Source organism: Nipponia nippon, unplaced genomic scaffold (genome assembly GCF_047370975.1).
Source record: "Nipponia nippon isolate SJK-2023a ecotype South Korea unplaced genomic scaffold, ASM4737097v1 scaffold_10, whole genome shotgun sequence".
Taxonomy (NCBI): Eukaryota; Metazoa; Chordata; class Aves; order Pelecaniformes; family Threskiornithidae; genus Nipponia; species Nipponia nippon.
Window position 1 is genome coordinate 22284441 of NW_028262291.1, and position 15655 is coordinate 22300095.

The following is a 15655-nucleotide window of genomic DNA, read 5'->3' on the forward strand; positions in this document are numbered from 1 at the left end:
TGTCTTAGACGTGTCATTTGTGCTGTGTTTGGCTATAGAATTACTTGTCCATAGCAAAATGAGAGAGGAAGGAGTAGGAAAATCTGTCTTGATAACCCATGGGAGGATTTTCTCACTGACACAGTAGTGGTTAAAGAAAGAACTGGCATCCATAGGTCTTATACGACTTAAAGGCCTTATCAACATTTCCTTAGTGTTAGTGCAATGCCTCCTGAATAGCAGTCACTGCCCAGCTTTTCACAAGCTTCACCTTACCTTTTCTCTCAGTGCACTTTGCAAAGCAGACAGAAGAAGAAGCAAAAGACAAGGTAGAGAGCTTCAGACAGAATTATCTGTGAAATGTACCTTGAAGTTAGCAATACTCACCCCAAACTGTAAGGTTTGAGACAACCCTGCTAAAATGGAACTAAGAGTGTCAGGATTTCAGGTTGCAGTGCTCTGTCTCTGCACCTTTCTCTCCACAAACAGAAGACCAAAGCCACCAGAAACACAGAAAATGGACTAGGTGGCTGCAAAATTCTACTATGAGATGGTAATGGACAGCCAAATATGAAAGACATTCATTCAAGGTCTGCCAAAAAAGTCTGAGCAACCCAGAGACTCCATGAGGGTCAGGCTGGTCCCATTCTTCATGCCATGGTGTCATCACACCTGTAAAGATTCTGGTGAATTTATATCTAGAAAACAGTAGGAAAACTGGAGAGATTTCAGGGAAAGGTGAAACTAATGTTAGGGAAATAAAATCGTGATAGTGACTAAGAGCTAAGAATGACCACCCTGGTCATGCAAAAGCTAAAAACTACAATAACCTAAAAGATAAAACCAGAAAGGATGCAGCAAAATGTTTAAAGGAAGACAAAGAGGAGGCAGGATAAAATTAAGAACAGGAGAATTCTTACTCAAGAAAAACTCTGTAGAAGTTGACAAATGTTTGAAAGGCAGAGTAGGATGTAAGCGGAAATGATACGAGTCTCATCATTTGAAAATTGAAACTCCAGCTAAAAAAAAACCTGGACTTTGGAGAGAACAGGGAGGCACTAGCTAGCCCATTATGAGCTAAGAGATTTTTTTTGTTTTAATTTTTCCATATTTTGCTACACAATGTTCTTCCTGGGAAGTTCCACAATTCTATATAGGCATATAGGCAACCCTTGTCACTTTAGGGTCTGAGGCGAGTTTTGGCCTGATACAGCTCTGTACAGTTCATAAGAGAGCAAAGTAGGAAGGTATAAGACAAGATGACTACAGGCACTTCTGGCAGAAATGCTCAATTGTGACAGCCCAGTTGTTAGAGAATAAAAACCAGAGCTTAAGTGTCTATTAACAAACTCACAGATTCCCAATAGAACTTATTACCCTTCTTGCCTCTTATTCTGGTGTCTTGGAAAAAAAGAAAACAATTTTCTGTCCCATATGAAACATTAAAATGGCTCCACATTTCACAGACAACTTTCTGCAATCTGAGACAAACTAGAGGAGAGGAACATTAAGTTCCTGAATTTTTAAATAAAATGTTCCATTATTAATAATAACAATGCAAATTCTTCTCCCTTTTAAATTATATGTAAGAGACATTCCTCAGATCTGAATTATCTGCCATTTAGAAATAGTTTTCATGCTCATTTTATCACCAGTGAGATAAATTAGATCATCTCTTGAGCTACAACTTTCTCTCTTCAATGTCCCTCAAATCCTGCCTGATGGAATTATCATCATTTGCTTTTGTCCCAGGGTCCCCTCATTAAATGAACACCAATTTTTTCTGCTGCCTTCCTCTCACCCACTTCCTCGTTAAATAATATATACCCCCTCAGACATACTGTACATTATCTCTAAATTCTGCACAACCTTTCAATAATATATTGCATGCCTGAAATAAATCTCATTTCTCATTCCTGGTACTAATAAAAGGTGCAAGAGCTTGTAATTGTATGCAGGTTTATTCTTAATTTGCTTACAGGTTTTTTTAACACTGCTACTGCTAAAGAAATTTATCTTGTTGTATATTCCCAAGTCAGAGTTTGGCTTTCAGGCTGACCAATGCTAATATATATAGCACATTTTGACTATCTAGTAGTGGCTCTGGGGAACATTTTTGTATGTACTTGTAATATTGCTTTCGTATAAGGTGTGCTGGCATGCTCAGTGGAGGCCAAACACTGAAAATGGCCACAGAAACTGCACTTGGTAACAAGTAGGGGAGTAGAGCAGCTTCTGCTGTTATGAATCCTAGCGTATGTCTTCTGCAGCAAAAGAGAGAGCTATGGACTTGCTTTGGGACCCTGGGTGCCACCATCCTAGCCAAACCAGTCTAATGACTGTCAGAGAAAGCCTGATAGAGACTGAAAATGAAGAAATTTAAATAACTATCCTCAGAAAGAGGACATTTTGTCAGGAGAAAGCCTAAATGACATTCTTTTCTCCAGTGAATGCTATCATGACCCAGCATGCTGCTAAAAGCCACAGCAGCCCCTGAGCCAGAGAAATGCTGTGCAGGGAAACTCAGCATCAGGATTTTGGATCCTGAGCTTTGGGGTTTCTTGGCTCCATGGTAGTGGCTGGCAAGTGCTCTGGAGCCAGAGAACCTGGAAGCCCCAGAAATCACAGCTCCAAGATACTGTTGCTGGAGGGAGCATAACATGCAGAGTATGTGGAAGTGATTTTTTTTTTCTTTCTGATTAAGAAAATAATAATTTAAAAAAATCCAGCAGAAAATATAAATTCCTTTGAAAATTTACTGCTATGAAACCATTCTAACAGAAAACTCTCAGCCAGCTCTACATACATACACTTCATGCAGCTCACTGATATTTTCAGTTGCTGCCTATGGCCAAGCCTGCTAAAGTCAATAGTGGTAAATCCCATCAGGTTTGACTTTTGGCCTGCAAGTCACTGATTTGACCAAATTCTTTTTCTTTGTTTAACTTTTGTTTTGGGGGCAAGTCTGATTACGTGACTACCTGAGTATCATTATATAACAGTTCTTAAAGCTTGTAATCTCTGTATTTCCAAAGTTTTTTATAAAATTAGTGTCTGTCTACATTTTACTGCTGGGGAAGCTATAGCACGGAGCTATCAAGTGATTTACCTGAAGGCAAACAGTGAGTGAGTGGCAGAGCTAGGAACAGTCCTGTCATCTCCTGATACTCTTACTACTTTTACATTTAAACTGACCCAGCTTTGTGCAGAAATCAGCATTAAATAATTATACCATTATGTAAACCACACATTATTCTCAGCAGCAGTGTTTTGTATAAAGGCGATGAAGGCATATGGGAGCAGATAGTTCACTGTGCCTGAACACAAAGCACAGGAAGGAGTTAAGGAGGGAACCAACCAGTGAACAGCTTAGCAGTTACTGCTGGGTATTGTGATGCCCTTTGCAAAGCCCCGTGAGTAAAGAGCTTTTCTGAATTCAGACTTACAGAATTTCTTGTCTTTACTCATAACAGAGCTTATTTCCTAATCTTGGCCCATGAGCTCTGTCAGTCCATATAAATCTCTGATACCATTTATTCCTACACTTATCCTTTCTCTCCCCAGCATGCACCTACAAGGCGAGGACACCCCAGGTTCTCACAGGATTTGCTGGCAGAAAAGAACTGACATTGGGGAGGACTCAGATGGCTCTCCTGAGACAGGGCATAGCAGCCCAGAGATGGTTAATGCCTAACACATAAGCCCATGGAGACTAACTTTAGACAAAAATATAAGGACATTTTCTGTCAAAATGTTTTTGGAATGGTTGTGTCCTCAAAGAGGGAATGAGGTGAGGGATTTCTGGAGGCCGTGGCTCAGAGTGCTCAGGAGAACTGCTTTTTTATTCCTTCTCATAAGCAGTGAGCAGGGCTTTCAAGCAAGCATATGAGTTTGGCGATGGATTTTATGAAATAGCCCACCTCATGGTGGAATGCCACCTCAGGAAGCATCAGGCCATCCTGCCATCCTGAGGCAGTGTGGCTCTGCACTCTCCTCTGCACAGGGCTGCCAGACTTTGATGCAGTAGGTCACACACACTATGAGGCAGGAGCCCTGACTCCAGACTTATGTTTTAGGAGTCCCAGTGTTCTTGTCTGGCTCTTGTCTGCCTTCAAGGTTCTCTGCATGCTGGGATCAAGGGCACACCATAAATCTGCTGATAGCAACATTGGATTCATGAGGTCCTGCAGCACCTCAGAGCAAGCTGTGTAAGTTGACCCTGGCAAGAGCTGGATGTGAATGAGAGCAGGACAGGCTTAATGGCATTAGCTTTGCTATGTGATCATCATTCTTCCCCACAGCAGGAACAGACTGCTGGGAGCTGAACCGCTTTGGAAGACAGGTGGTCTTGGTCAGGACTATCTGAAGGAAATGCTTTCCGGGGGTGGTATGTGTTTGCATGGGCCATGTCTGAGGGGACTGGTGATGTCTAGCATGCTTGCTTGTCTTCTTTGTTGCCCCTCAGAACTTTTACTTGTTGGAGCTGGCAGGTTCTGCATTTTAGGTCAAAAAAGAGTGTAGCTGCAACCAGAAATTAGAAGGGGGTGAACAAGGAAAGCCAAGAGTGCTAAGGTTTGGGTTGAAAATTATTTTTTTTTTAAAGCAACGCTCTCAAAGCAGAGAACAAATACATGCAAACACTGCAGCAGATCCTGTACAGGAAAGGGCAAGGAAACCACTGTGGTAAAAAGGTGTTCACAGTGATGGCAGCGTTTTCTGGAATAAGGAGACTCTTGGACCTCAAAGAACAAGGATGCTCTGAGCAGCTACAGCCACACATCCAAGCAGCATTGCTCTGCCTGGTCATGCCTGTCACCACAGACTCAGCAACAAGTGGCTGAGGCTTTAGGAAGGAGTCTCAGTGGTACCTCCAACCTCTATGTTATCACAGGCACTTTAGCTATCTGCACTTACTCACTTGTGTTTCAAAAGAGAGGAAACTCTTCACCCTCCTTCATGCCTCTTGTGATGCCCCAGGACACACTCTCCTAGCTCCATGCCCAGCTCCAGCCACAGCTCATGCAGAAATGCTGGGACAGACAATTCACCACAGAGATGTTTGGCCTTAATTTATCCCCCATGAAAGAGTCTTGGAAGTTCAAATCTTCTCTTATTGTTGCATTTTGCCAGTCCTCACATTAATCCTGGAAATGTCAAAGGAAATCATAACAAGAGCAGCTGATCAGCCAACCCCAAACACCAGAGATAGATTTCCAGTCCTGCTCTCTGGGACCCTTCACTTTTTCAGTGGTTCCACCAGCTAGGAAAACTATGATGTAATCCCTACTGAAATCCAAATCTTTTCATTCCCTTCCAGCCAATTGGAACTCACCCCTGATGTTTTCCAGCTCCCTGCTTCTGTGAATGAGACTGTATCCATGTGAAAATATGTTTGGATCACCCACTGTGATTTATTCATCCGGAGGCAATTTGGAGGTTGTTGCTTACAATTAGCCACTTGATCTTTATCAGCATTGTTCTTAGCCCTTAGAAAGCTGTGTCTCTGGATACAACCTTTCCGGTACTTGGACGGCCTATTTAATTATACAACTGGACCTGTTTGTGCATGGGATACTGGAGTGAGTGAAATCTTAACGAACCTCAACATTCACTTTCTCTATCAGTGGCAAGATCTAATAGTTAGAATAAGTTCCCCAATGTGCCCCTTAGAAAACATCACCATATCACACTGCAGAAGAGAGCACTATCTGCTCAGGGGAAAGATTGTAGGGCAACAGAGAAGCTGATATGCTCATTATTATACCAAATTACAAAGGAGAGTAAATCATTTTGGAGATGTCAGGTTTCCAGATAAACAGGGACAAGCCCAGACAATGCTGGATGAGAAAGACACTCTAAAGAAATTCATATTGCTTTGAAGCAATGTTTGTGAATGTGCATTAACTGTAACAGGAAAACACCATTTAATGACATAGATTAACCCTAGTGTAGCTGACAGAATAATTTATTCAGACTTTTGCAGGGATCTGAGCTGGATTTCAGACAGAAAGGAAGATCTGGCATTGCCTGTTTAAGAAAAAGAGATGGAAATTAACAAGTGTTGATATGAGAGTGTAGGGAAAAAGAAAATGAAGGGAATTAAAAAGCAGGAGAGTACTAAGGAAGCAGCAGGGCAATTTGGTTGGCTGTGAAATGCAGTTCCTGAGCTCTTGAAGAAACCAAAGAGCAGTATGGGAGCCATAAGAAAGAGCAAGTGGGATACTGCCTGGTCATTTGTGTCATCATTCCTACCGCCTGGGGCCATTCTGCCTTGGCAGTGTTTTCTATCAGCTGCAAACAGCGTGCAAGACAGTGAAATCATGCCCACAAGCGCAACAAAGGGAACTGTGTAAGGTAGCTTGCCTCAGAGATGTTTGAGTGTAAAATCCTCAAGGAGGAACAAAGCCTTTGAATGAACTTGGGGGGTGGGGGGAGAACAAAACTGTCAGTATCTAAGAATGCTGGTTATTCCAGCAAACTTTCAAAATAGTTTTAAGGTTACCCCAAAGCACTGCAAGAACATGCAGTCTGTATGCTTGCACCCCAGAAGCTATGAACAGTGTATCAGTAGTCTTCAGAGAGGACAAGGAGTGGTTAGAGGCAGAGACCCCAAATCTATAATCTGCTCCAGGCCCTTCTCTCATTTCTTCTGGCTTCAAAGAAACCAAAAGATACATCTCCTCCCCCTCAGCCAGAAGGCAGAAAACATCTCTGTCAGCAACTTATAACTGTATACCAGCCCCCTCTCATCTGTGACCTTTGCAAAAGGTAGGGGTGAGCCTAAAGTGTGCCAGTGATGCAGATGATTGTTTTTTTGGCCTGCATGCAGTTATTCTATGCTGAAGAGCTGATTTATGCCATACATTAGAGCAGACCCGTCAAGAAGACTTAGTCTCCTACGTGATGAAATGACAGGGAAAAGTATCTTTGTCCCATCCAGCGTGGCAAGAATACCTGGAATTCTTGGTCCAACCTGTCCTCCTGCAACACTGATTCATTCTTCCATACGGCAAGTCATACCAGGGAGAATCCTGTGGATGGTTTTATCTCTAAGGCATGTTAGTAGACTGAGGAAAAAGCTCAGGATTGTTTTGGGGTGGGGCAAGTGGAGATTCCCTATGAATCCATTTAATGTGGTTTAGAAATACACCTCTTTTCCTATGGCAGGCCTGTCCTTGGATGGATTACATTAACAAAGAGACAATTTCTGATTTATTTAGATGATAGCAACGCCTGGGGCTATGCTCTGTGCAGAATACCATGGGTTTTTACCAGACACATTTCACTTTCTGAAAAACTAAAAAAACTGTATAGTTAATAGACACTGAGAAAATAACAAAGGGACAAGAGGAGTTGTCAATAAAGCAGATGTCCTGTCTCTTTCAGCCTTGCTGTCAGCTACGCTTACTGGAGTTTCAAAACACTATAAAAATATTATGAGATCAAACACTGCTAAATGGTATGAGCAACTTCCTTCCAGAGACTGCATGATTTGCCCAATCCAAAAGTCATATTGACAGAGCTGAAGGAAAGAGCAGTCCTAGGGACCAGTTTTCTGCAGGCTGATTCACAAGCAGCAGTTGTTTAGTGATTGCTTCAGATGTTTGTAGCAATTTCCATCTTCAGCCATCAACCTGATTTTTCTCTTAGGTGTTTCTGTCCTCCTTTGGGGCATCTTGGCTGTTTGTGTAACAGGAGCTGAACAGCTTTATTTTACCACTCAGTGAATTAAGACAACCCAAAATTGATGTTAGGTTACCTTAAAGCACCAGACATAATGTTTGGTGATTTGGCAGTTGCTGTGTGAATTGTTCCAGCATCCTTCTAACCCAGGGAGAAACCTCCAGGAAATATACTGAAGTGAAAACTGGGAGCAGCAATCTCTACCAATCTCAAGCCAAGCCCTTCAGATTCATGCACTAGGCACTAAACAATACAGATCTTGCCTCGTAAACACATGGTTCTCCTGGAAAGGAGTATACTGTGGGGCAGTATGGGGCAGCAAGGATAACATCCTAGCAAACATCTAGCCAGCATCACAATGTTCTTCTGATCAGCTCAGGAGAACAAAAGAGGGCATTATCCCACCAGAACTGAACTCTGAAGGTGACTTAAAAACTTCTCGGTTTTTTAAGTACGGCAGTACTATTGTCTTATCTGGCTTTGAAGAGTGGATCAATGAAGCTTCTTGTTTGACTGCACTGGCCATGTCTTCACTGCAGGATTATCTCACCCGGTCTGAACTAACTGTCCTTCTGAACAGTTTTGCCTACAAAGACCAGTTTAACGAAGTAATAGTGCTCAAGGCACAAGTAGCAATACTACGTTGCCTCTCAGAGGCAGTCCCAGACAAGTTCTGGCTAACAAGCCACCTCAGAGAGCATCCTGCCTGTGTTCACACTACAGGGCTGCTGTATGACAGGCTAAAGGGTGGTGCTGGTTTCAGCTTTAGTCTGTAACCCCTAATGGGTCTGCAAAACCTGAGAACTGCCAGATTCCAGTTAAAGGTTTTTGCTAGTGTGTGGGTCTCAAGGCAGGTGAACCCTTGGATTGTGATAGTGAAAAAAGGCCACTGGCCTTTACTCCTTAGCAACTCCAGGCATATATGTGCTTTGGCAGCAGCAGGACTTGGGTTCTTATTTCCCACCCTATACACTTAAGCCTATAGGGAGGACTTGTAGAAATGTGATGGAGAAAGAGTGGCATTAATCTCATCTCTTTGACATAGCCACCAAAAAAGCCACCTTGACACAAGTGGGGAAGAACTCTGTCTCTTTAAAGAAGCTGTAATAAGCTATTTTCCACTGAGAAAAATAAGGAAAACCCAACAAACAACCAAAAAAAACCTATGGGGGGGCTAGGAATAGGGAAATTAAGAGTCATATTTCTTTCTGGAACATTTTCCCTAACTGGAATAGGACTGATTTCCAGGCCAGAGTGGCAAGAAAGGGCTCAGGGGCATTTGGTTATAACTGAAGTTCTCCACTGTAATCATGCTGCGTAGGCAGGGTCTAATACATGTGGGCTGCAAATGGCACAATATATACCAGTGATTATATACAATGATTATGGCACTCCTTGAAACCTATTACTGAGGATCTTTCTGACAAAATTTAAAAAAACTCCAAATGTTCCTTAGAAGACTCTGCGTTACATGTCCATGTTTAGGTAAGAAAACTAGGTTTAATGTCCAGAACCTTTCCCCAGTGCCTCATCCTAGACTCTGCTGAGATTAAAACTCTGTCTAGCCTATGCCAAGCACTGACAGCTGGCCTCATTTCTCCCATAGCAGAACAAGGCAGGGGGTGAGGGAGTGTTAATGCTTTCTCCCTATCTTAAATACCAGTCAGTCAGTCCATTAAGGGTGAGGGCATCCCTAAGAACCAGCCCAAGTCACAGTTGTATGGGGCCAGGAAGGATGGAAGGGGATTATATCAGCAGTGGGGAAGGGCCTGAAAGCTATATTCAGAGGCCTGTTGGAACATAGTAAGGCCAGCCCTAGCAACATCAAAGTCTACATCAAGGAGTTAGTTTATACAGCTTAGTCAGTTGGATTGGACCCTTCATTAGGATGCAGAACAAACCTCCTCTTCTTGGCGGACAGGAGTGAGAAACAGAATAAAAATGGAAATCGGATCTGAGCCCTGAATTCCCCATTCAGCACAAGTTCCTCTTATTTGCGTAGGAACTCTAGTTCGCCTGGCTTTGTTTGAAATAAAGGTAACAGGAAATTTCAGGGCAGGATGAGGTCAAGGTCTCTTGCTTTGGGGCCAGCAAACCCTGGGAGGACTCTTGAGTCAGAACACCCCATCCTAGGAGGAGGACAAGCAGAGGAGGAGAGCATTTGCCATGGGGTACCAGCAGTACCGTCTCTCCACAGCTGCGTCTTCAGCAGGCAAACTCAACACTGAGACTTTGGAAAAGACCTTTCTTAGTTTGAGTTGAACAAGTAGTTGTCACACTGTACAGTACACTGTCAGTCACACTGACATTGTGTCATTGCTAGTCTGATACTTGAGTAGATGTTTTATAGCATGCAGAGGAGGAGGATGAGGCCACTAGTCAGCTTGTTATTTTTTCCTTAACGTGCATCTCTTGAGGAAGTTGCTGATCTGTTTCAGGGTATTGCAGGCTAAGACAACAAGACGATCTGGTTTGGGGTTTTTTTTAATGCCTCTGATTGCAGGATTATTTGCATTAAAATCTACAGAGGTCAGACATAAAAGCCTGAGTTTGACCTCAATCATGTCAGCATGGCTAAGGGGTCACTGGGAGGGGTATGCAGCTATACTGCAAATTCAGTTTAAGATCAGAAAGAAGCCCAAGTATTTCAAAATAGGAATTAGTTTTCTCTACTTACTGTATCATCATAACAAAGTATGCTTATGTGTAAGAAGGTATCTGTTGCTGGTCTCTAGGACTTGTCTTTATTGTGTTTTAGGGCAGAAGAAAGAAGGAAAGAACTGACTCTACTGGTTAGCATTTGTTTTACAATTTCCTATAGAGTCTCTGGAGTGAAATCAGACATATTTAGATAAAATATTTTTTGCCCTGAAACAGGACTGATTGAAATATTAACAGCTGTTAGAAAGACATGTGCCTGCATTTCACTTCATGCTGTTGAAGCCTTTAAATCATTATATTAGCCCCTCAAATTGTAAACAAAAAGATAATTTCCTGGCTGCCATAGTAGAAAAGAGACCGATAGTTATAAGCAACCTGTGTCTTTAATTATTGTATTAATATTGCAAATTGTAACTGACAGAGCAATTAGGGTTGAATATTACCGCAGGAAAACAGCTTTACCAATGTTGACCATCCTGTTAAATAGATGGAATTTACTTTAACAGAGGAAAAAATAGTTTCCTTGTGGTTTATCTCATTAAAGTGATTTCCATAATTCCACTAGTGATTCCCATATCTTTAAATCTAAACTTGGTAACAGACAAAAAGTCACAGCTGTATTGGGATGGTGACTTAGAAGATTTCTGATTCTGTCATGAAACATCCATTGCTGAATTTCTTTAATTTGGCCTTAACTTATTCCTCAATGAGATAATCCCAGTCTCCCTTCCTCTGAAGTATGTCCCTCAGGTTTCTTTAAAACCCTTGTATCTCTCTGGGTACCTTCTGTTGCACCACCTCAAATCTTCTACATGCACTTAACATTAAGGTGCTCTAATTTTCTTCTCTCTTATACCTATTTTTCATTAACATAAATGCATTGACTTTAATGGTATTGCACCTGACTTGCTCCAAGAAAACCAAACTAAAAGAATCAGCATCATAGTGTCCAAAGTCATATTCAATATTCCAAAAGTGACCATTTTATGATTGTTTTCTGCAGAAATAAATTTATTTCCCTTGGCTCCACTTCACAAGACAGCACTGTTGCTACAAGACCTAACAGACAGAAAGATTCTGAGCATGACATGATCTCCCTTTAACATTTAAACTGCAATGCTGTTCAGGAAACTACATGACTAATTTTTAAAGAATTACAGCCACGGATATTTTTTCCAGTTCTTCCTTTTGCTCTTAAAAATCAAATGAAACTTTAATTTTCTGCCTTTTTCCCCCCATACACTGGAAAATACTTAGGATACATTTTGGCAAAACTGAAGGAAATATCTTAAGAAGAAACTTCTTTGAAGCCAGAGAGAACAGAGATTTGCCATGATGTTTTCCCACTGTGAGGTTTGCTATTCACATACAAGGAAAAAAAAGCCAACCTTTATCTATGTTATGGAAGGCAGCAATATAGGTGCTGGAAAAAATATTTCCTAGCATAAGCAAAAGGCAAGCATACAGCCACAAACATCATAACGTAACAGTATTTTATCCACCTAAACTGTTCTTTCACAAATCAAACTACAGGATTCCTGTTAAAAATCTTACTGTATATATTTTTAAGTGTCTCCTCCCTTTTATTCTGTTACTACCTATATTATTCATTGTTTACAAGAAGACAGAAGTCTCATCCTATTGTTTGTCGACTTCCTCCTCTGTTGTTTGCTCTGTGTGTTGCACAGGTGAAGTTTCTACACTGGAATTACAAAAGAAAACTAGTAAAAGAATGTGAGCTTCATTTCTTGCCTTGACTGTAATGTAAAGCCTGCCAAAACTAGGGTTGAGGTTTGCTGGAATTTTAATTAATTTGAAATTTAGGTTGGTTCTGAACCAGACAGGAATCTTTTCTTTTTTTTAACTCTCTCCTAAAGACAGGAACAGAATTAATCTCACTGAGCAGCTGCAAAGAGCTCAGGAGTTTCCAATCCCTAAATGACCTGCTAAACAACTACTCACAAGAAAGAGGCTGTTAGCAGAAGAGCCAGCCACATTAGCCCTGAGGTCAGAAACCCTCAATTTTCAGCAACCCCTTCCCTACAAAAAACATACCAGGAGTCTGTGCAATCTGGCAGAATGTGGAATGCTGTTCAGAACCAAAACTTTTTCAGGCTTATAGAAAATGTAAAACTACCTCTCCTCTGGTCTGCTGGGAGAAAAGTCAAGTCTTATGAGCTGCTTCTGGATCTGTAGAAATTAAAAGGTCTTTTATCTCAAAATGATCCATGCAAGGAGGTACCATGTCACCATGATTTAACTCCCCTGATGAAGTAAAAGCAATTCCAGGAGAGAAATCCACTCCTGACAATGGCACGTGTGGGGAAAAGATTTTGAAGTAGTGAGGTTTGGTGTATATTGGCTGCTCTGACATAGAATTGGAAACTCTGCAAGCAGGCAAGGCATTGTGTGCCTTACGGCCAGAGTAATGCCACAGCAGGGCACAGTAAACCATGCTTTCTGTCTTGGGCCGAATATGATCCCAAGTGGATTTCACTAGTATCACTGAAATCCTTCAGGGTCAGCTGGAGCTCCAGCTGGAGCTGGAGTGACTTTAAATATTCCACAATGCTCCTTTCAGCTAGTAGAGATGATACAGCCTTTATCATAGCATATATTGCACAATTCTTACTCCTTCTTGCTCTTTCAAGCCATGTTAGATGAAGACATTTGCTCAAGCATGGAGAATTAAATCACTAGAACAGACAATTGATTTGAATTCATTTGAGCCCAGTTATTTTACAGTTCGCTTGGCAGGACAAAACCAGGTGTATGACTATACGTACAGTGAGGACAACCAACACAGATATGGACAGAATCTACCCTTTTTCATTTGTTTTGATCCCAAGTCTCTGTCATTCATGGTGCCAGAACTCTACCTTTCAGGTGGCTGTGAGGGAAGAGAAACTTCCTAGGACTGACTCTGGCTAGAGCATCAAGCACAGGGCTCAGCGGGGGTATGTACTTTTAGAAGAGAACAGCTGATCTACACAGTGGAACATAGCAGGCAGGTGTATCTCTGTCCGATAAGGCTGGTCCATTACAAGATTTCTTGTGTGCTGTTTCCCAGCTCCAATTCTGTTTTACCTTTTTATGCATAGATATAAAACTCCAGAACTATTCAGTGGAAATCTTCATAAACTGCAAGCAACGTGTCTTTAAAAATGCCACAGGAAGCTCAGTGCATTCGCTGGCACTGTGACTGACCTAACCAACCTACATATCAATGACACTCCTAACAATTAATGGCCTGCATCAGTGACAACCCTAGAGGCTGGTCATACACACAGTGCCTGTACTCACAGTTTTCACAGCGATTCCCTGTATAGCCAGCCAGACAGGCACATTTGTAGGTACCGCTTTTGTCTACAATGCACGTTCCATCATGAAGACATGGAGATGAAGAACAAGCTATAAAACAAAAGCAAGAATGTTCATGGTCTTTCATAGGATGGCGGTCCTATCTATTTTTCTTCATGATGGTTGTGTCTTGGGGTAAATTACATATGCTTGTTAAAAGTTAGGAAGACACAGTAAAGGGCCTAATGCATGTCAAAAAGCCTTCTGCTCTTCTTTCTTACTTACTGGAGAGGGGATCTTATAGGGATGGACAGTTTTTTTCCCAGCATTCATCACTTACTCTTACCATTTTCCTTTAACTGTAGTCAAGTGGTGAGAAAGGTTTGTGGAAGAAAAATAATTTACAGCAAGCTCCAACAGTGTTTAGAGCTTAGCCTAAACTAAAGACATTTAATATGAACTTACATTTCTCCTGCCATTCATCCCAGAGTTTAGGGGTAAGTTCTGGGATCCATGGTTCTGGCAGGTTTTTTGGGTCTCAGATCTTGTCATCCCAGACTTTGGGAGTTGCTTTGCCCCTGAGGAGCACTTCTTTGATGTTGGGATCAGGAAGCTCTGAATGGCCATGATGACCCTAAGTCTGCCAAGGAAGCTCTTGCACACCACAAATCTAGCAGTGATACACATCAAACTGTACATATTAGCATAAATTAGTATCAGAATGTGTAATTGCGCCATTTAGTATCAGCAAATTCCACTGTGCAATAACACACACACTTTCTTTTGTGCCTGCTCTAAGGGGAGATGAGTAAGTAGAACATAATTTACTCTCAAAAATACAAAGAAATCATTTACACTTAGACTATTTTCCAAACTGAGTATCGGTTTTAGCAGACAGAAAGTAGAGCCAAAATCTCAAGATTTAGATCCAGTTTAAGATTCAAGTAACTCCAACATCTGAGGAGTTCAGGATCTGATGCCCTGCTACACGTCCATCTTAACAAAACAAGACTCTGCAGCAAAGTTCACATCTGGATCCATACCAGAAGTTGAGTTCAGTTTCAGCTCACATTGACTACAAAACATATTCCTTGCCATCTTAAAGAATTATCCAAGCATGCTTGATAACTTACAGATTAAACTTTGAAATCATAATTGCTAGAAAGGTCTGCATGCTAATTCATTTACAGATCATCTTTGTCCTTCCATGCTAAATACACTGATTACTTTGGTTATAACAGAAATATGAATCTTTGTATGAGCCATTGAGTGTTGCAACCACGAGCAACCAGCCCTGGGGGACCCATGGTGAGGTTGTGTACTATTACAGTTAAAGCATTCCCTCTGCTGCAGTCCAGAATGACAGATATCAGAATCAGCAGTTTTCCTTGCAAAGACTTCACTTGAAGAATAATCTTTGAGTCTCTTGTATCCAGCTGGCAAGAGACAAGAAATATATAGATGCCACATACAGATTTCTCTGGAGGTTGCATATGGTGGTGTAATAGCAATTCATACACAGCTGGGCAATGAATATCTTCCAGGTCTCATTGAAGACTAAGGTCTGACTAAGGACAGTAATTCATTTGTTAAAACAAATCTATAGGTGACAATTGTACTGTATCCAACTAATGTAAAATATAACTGAGAAATGGAAGAAGAAGCAGAAGAGCCTGTACAGACTGATATTTTGTAGTCACTGGTTTGAAGACAGTGAACTTGCAGCTTTGTCCTTGCCCCAGCTTTGTCTCATGATTCTGTTGAAGCAAGCATGTCAAGTGAACGAGGATAAGTGCCAGATACTGTTCTTGAAAATGCCTGATACTCAAGAGCACTAAATATTTTTCTTTTTAAAGAAGTCTTGATTTCCTGGCTTCAGTCAAACAACATGGGACAGTGCTACGAAAGGTTAAAGCCCCTATGTTGTGTCAAAGATCACTAGCTTGGGGGTACAGAAAGTAAAGCATTATTGAAATTCAATAACAGGCTTTCATCTAACTAGATCCAGCATACATCTAATCCCTAAGAGACC

General features: G+C 41.4%; 1 protein-coding gene across 2 annotated transcripts in view; it reads right to left on the reverse strand.

The window, feature by feature from the left end:
* PAMR1 (peptidase domain containing associated with muscle regeneration 1) overlaps window positions 1-15655 on the reverse strand; it is a 58365-nt gene that overhangs the window by 15010 nt on the left and 27700 nt on the right. For both annotated transcript variants that reach the window (XM_009472846.2, XM_009472847.2), the window contains exon 6: window positions 13627-13734. In XM_009472846.2, coding sequence (XP_009471121.1) covers window positions 13627-13734 — 108 coding nt within the window. The remainder of the gene's footprint in view (window positions 1-13626; window positions 13735-15655) is intronic.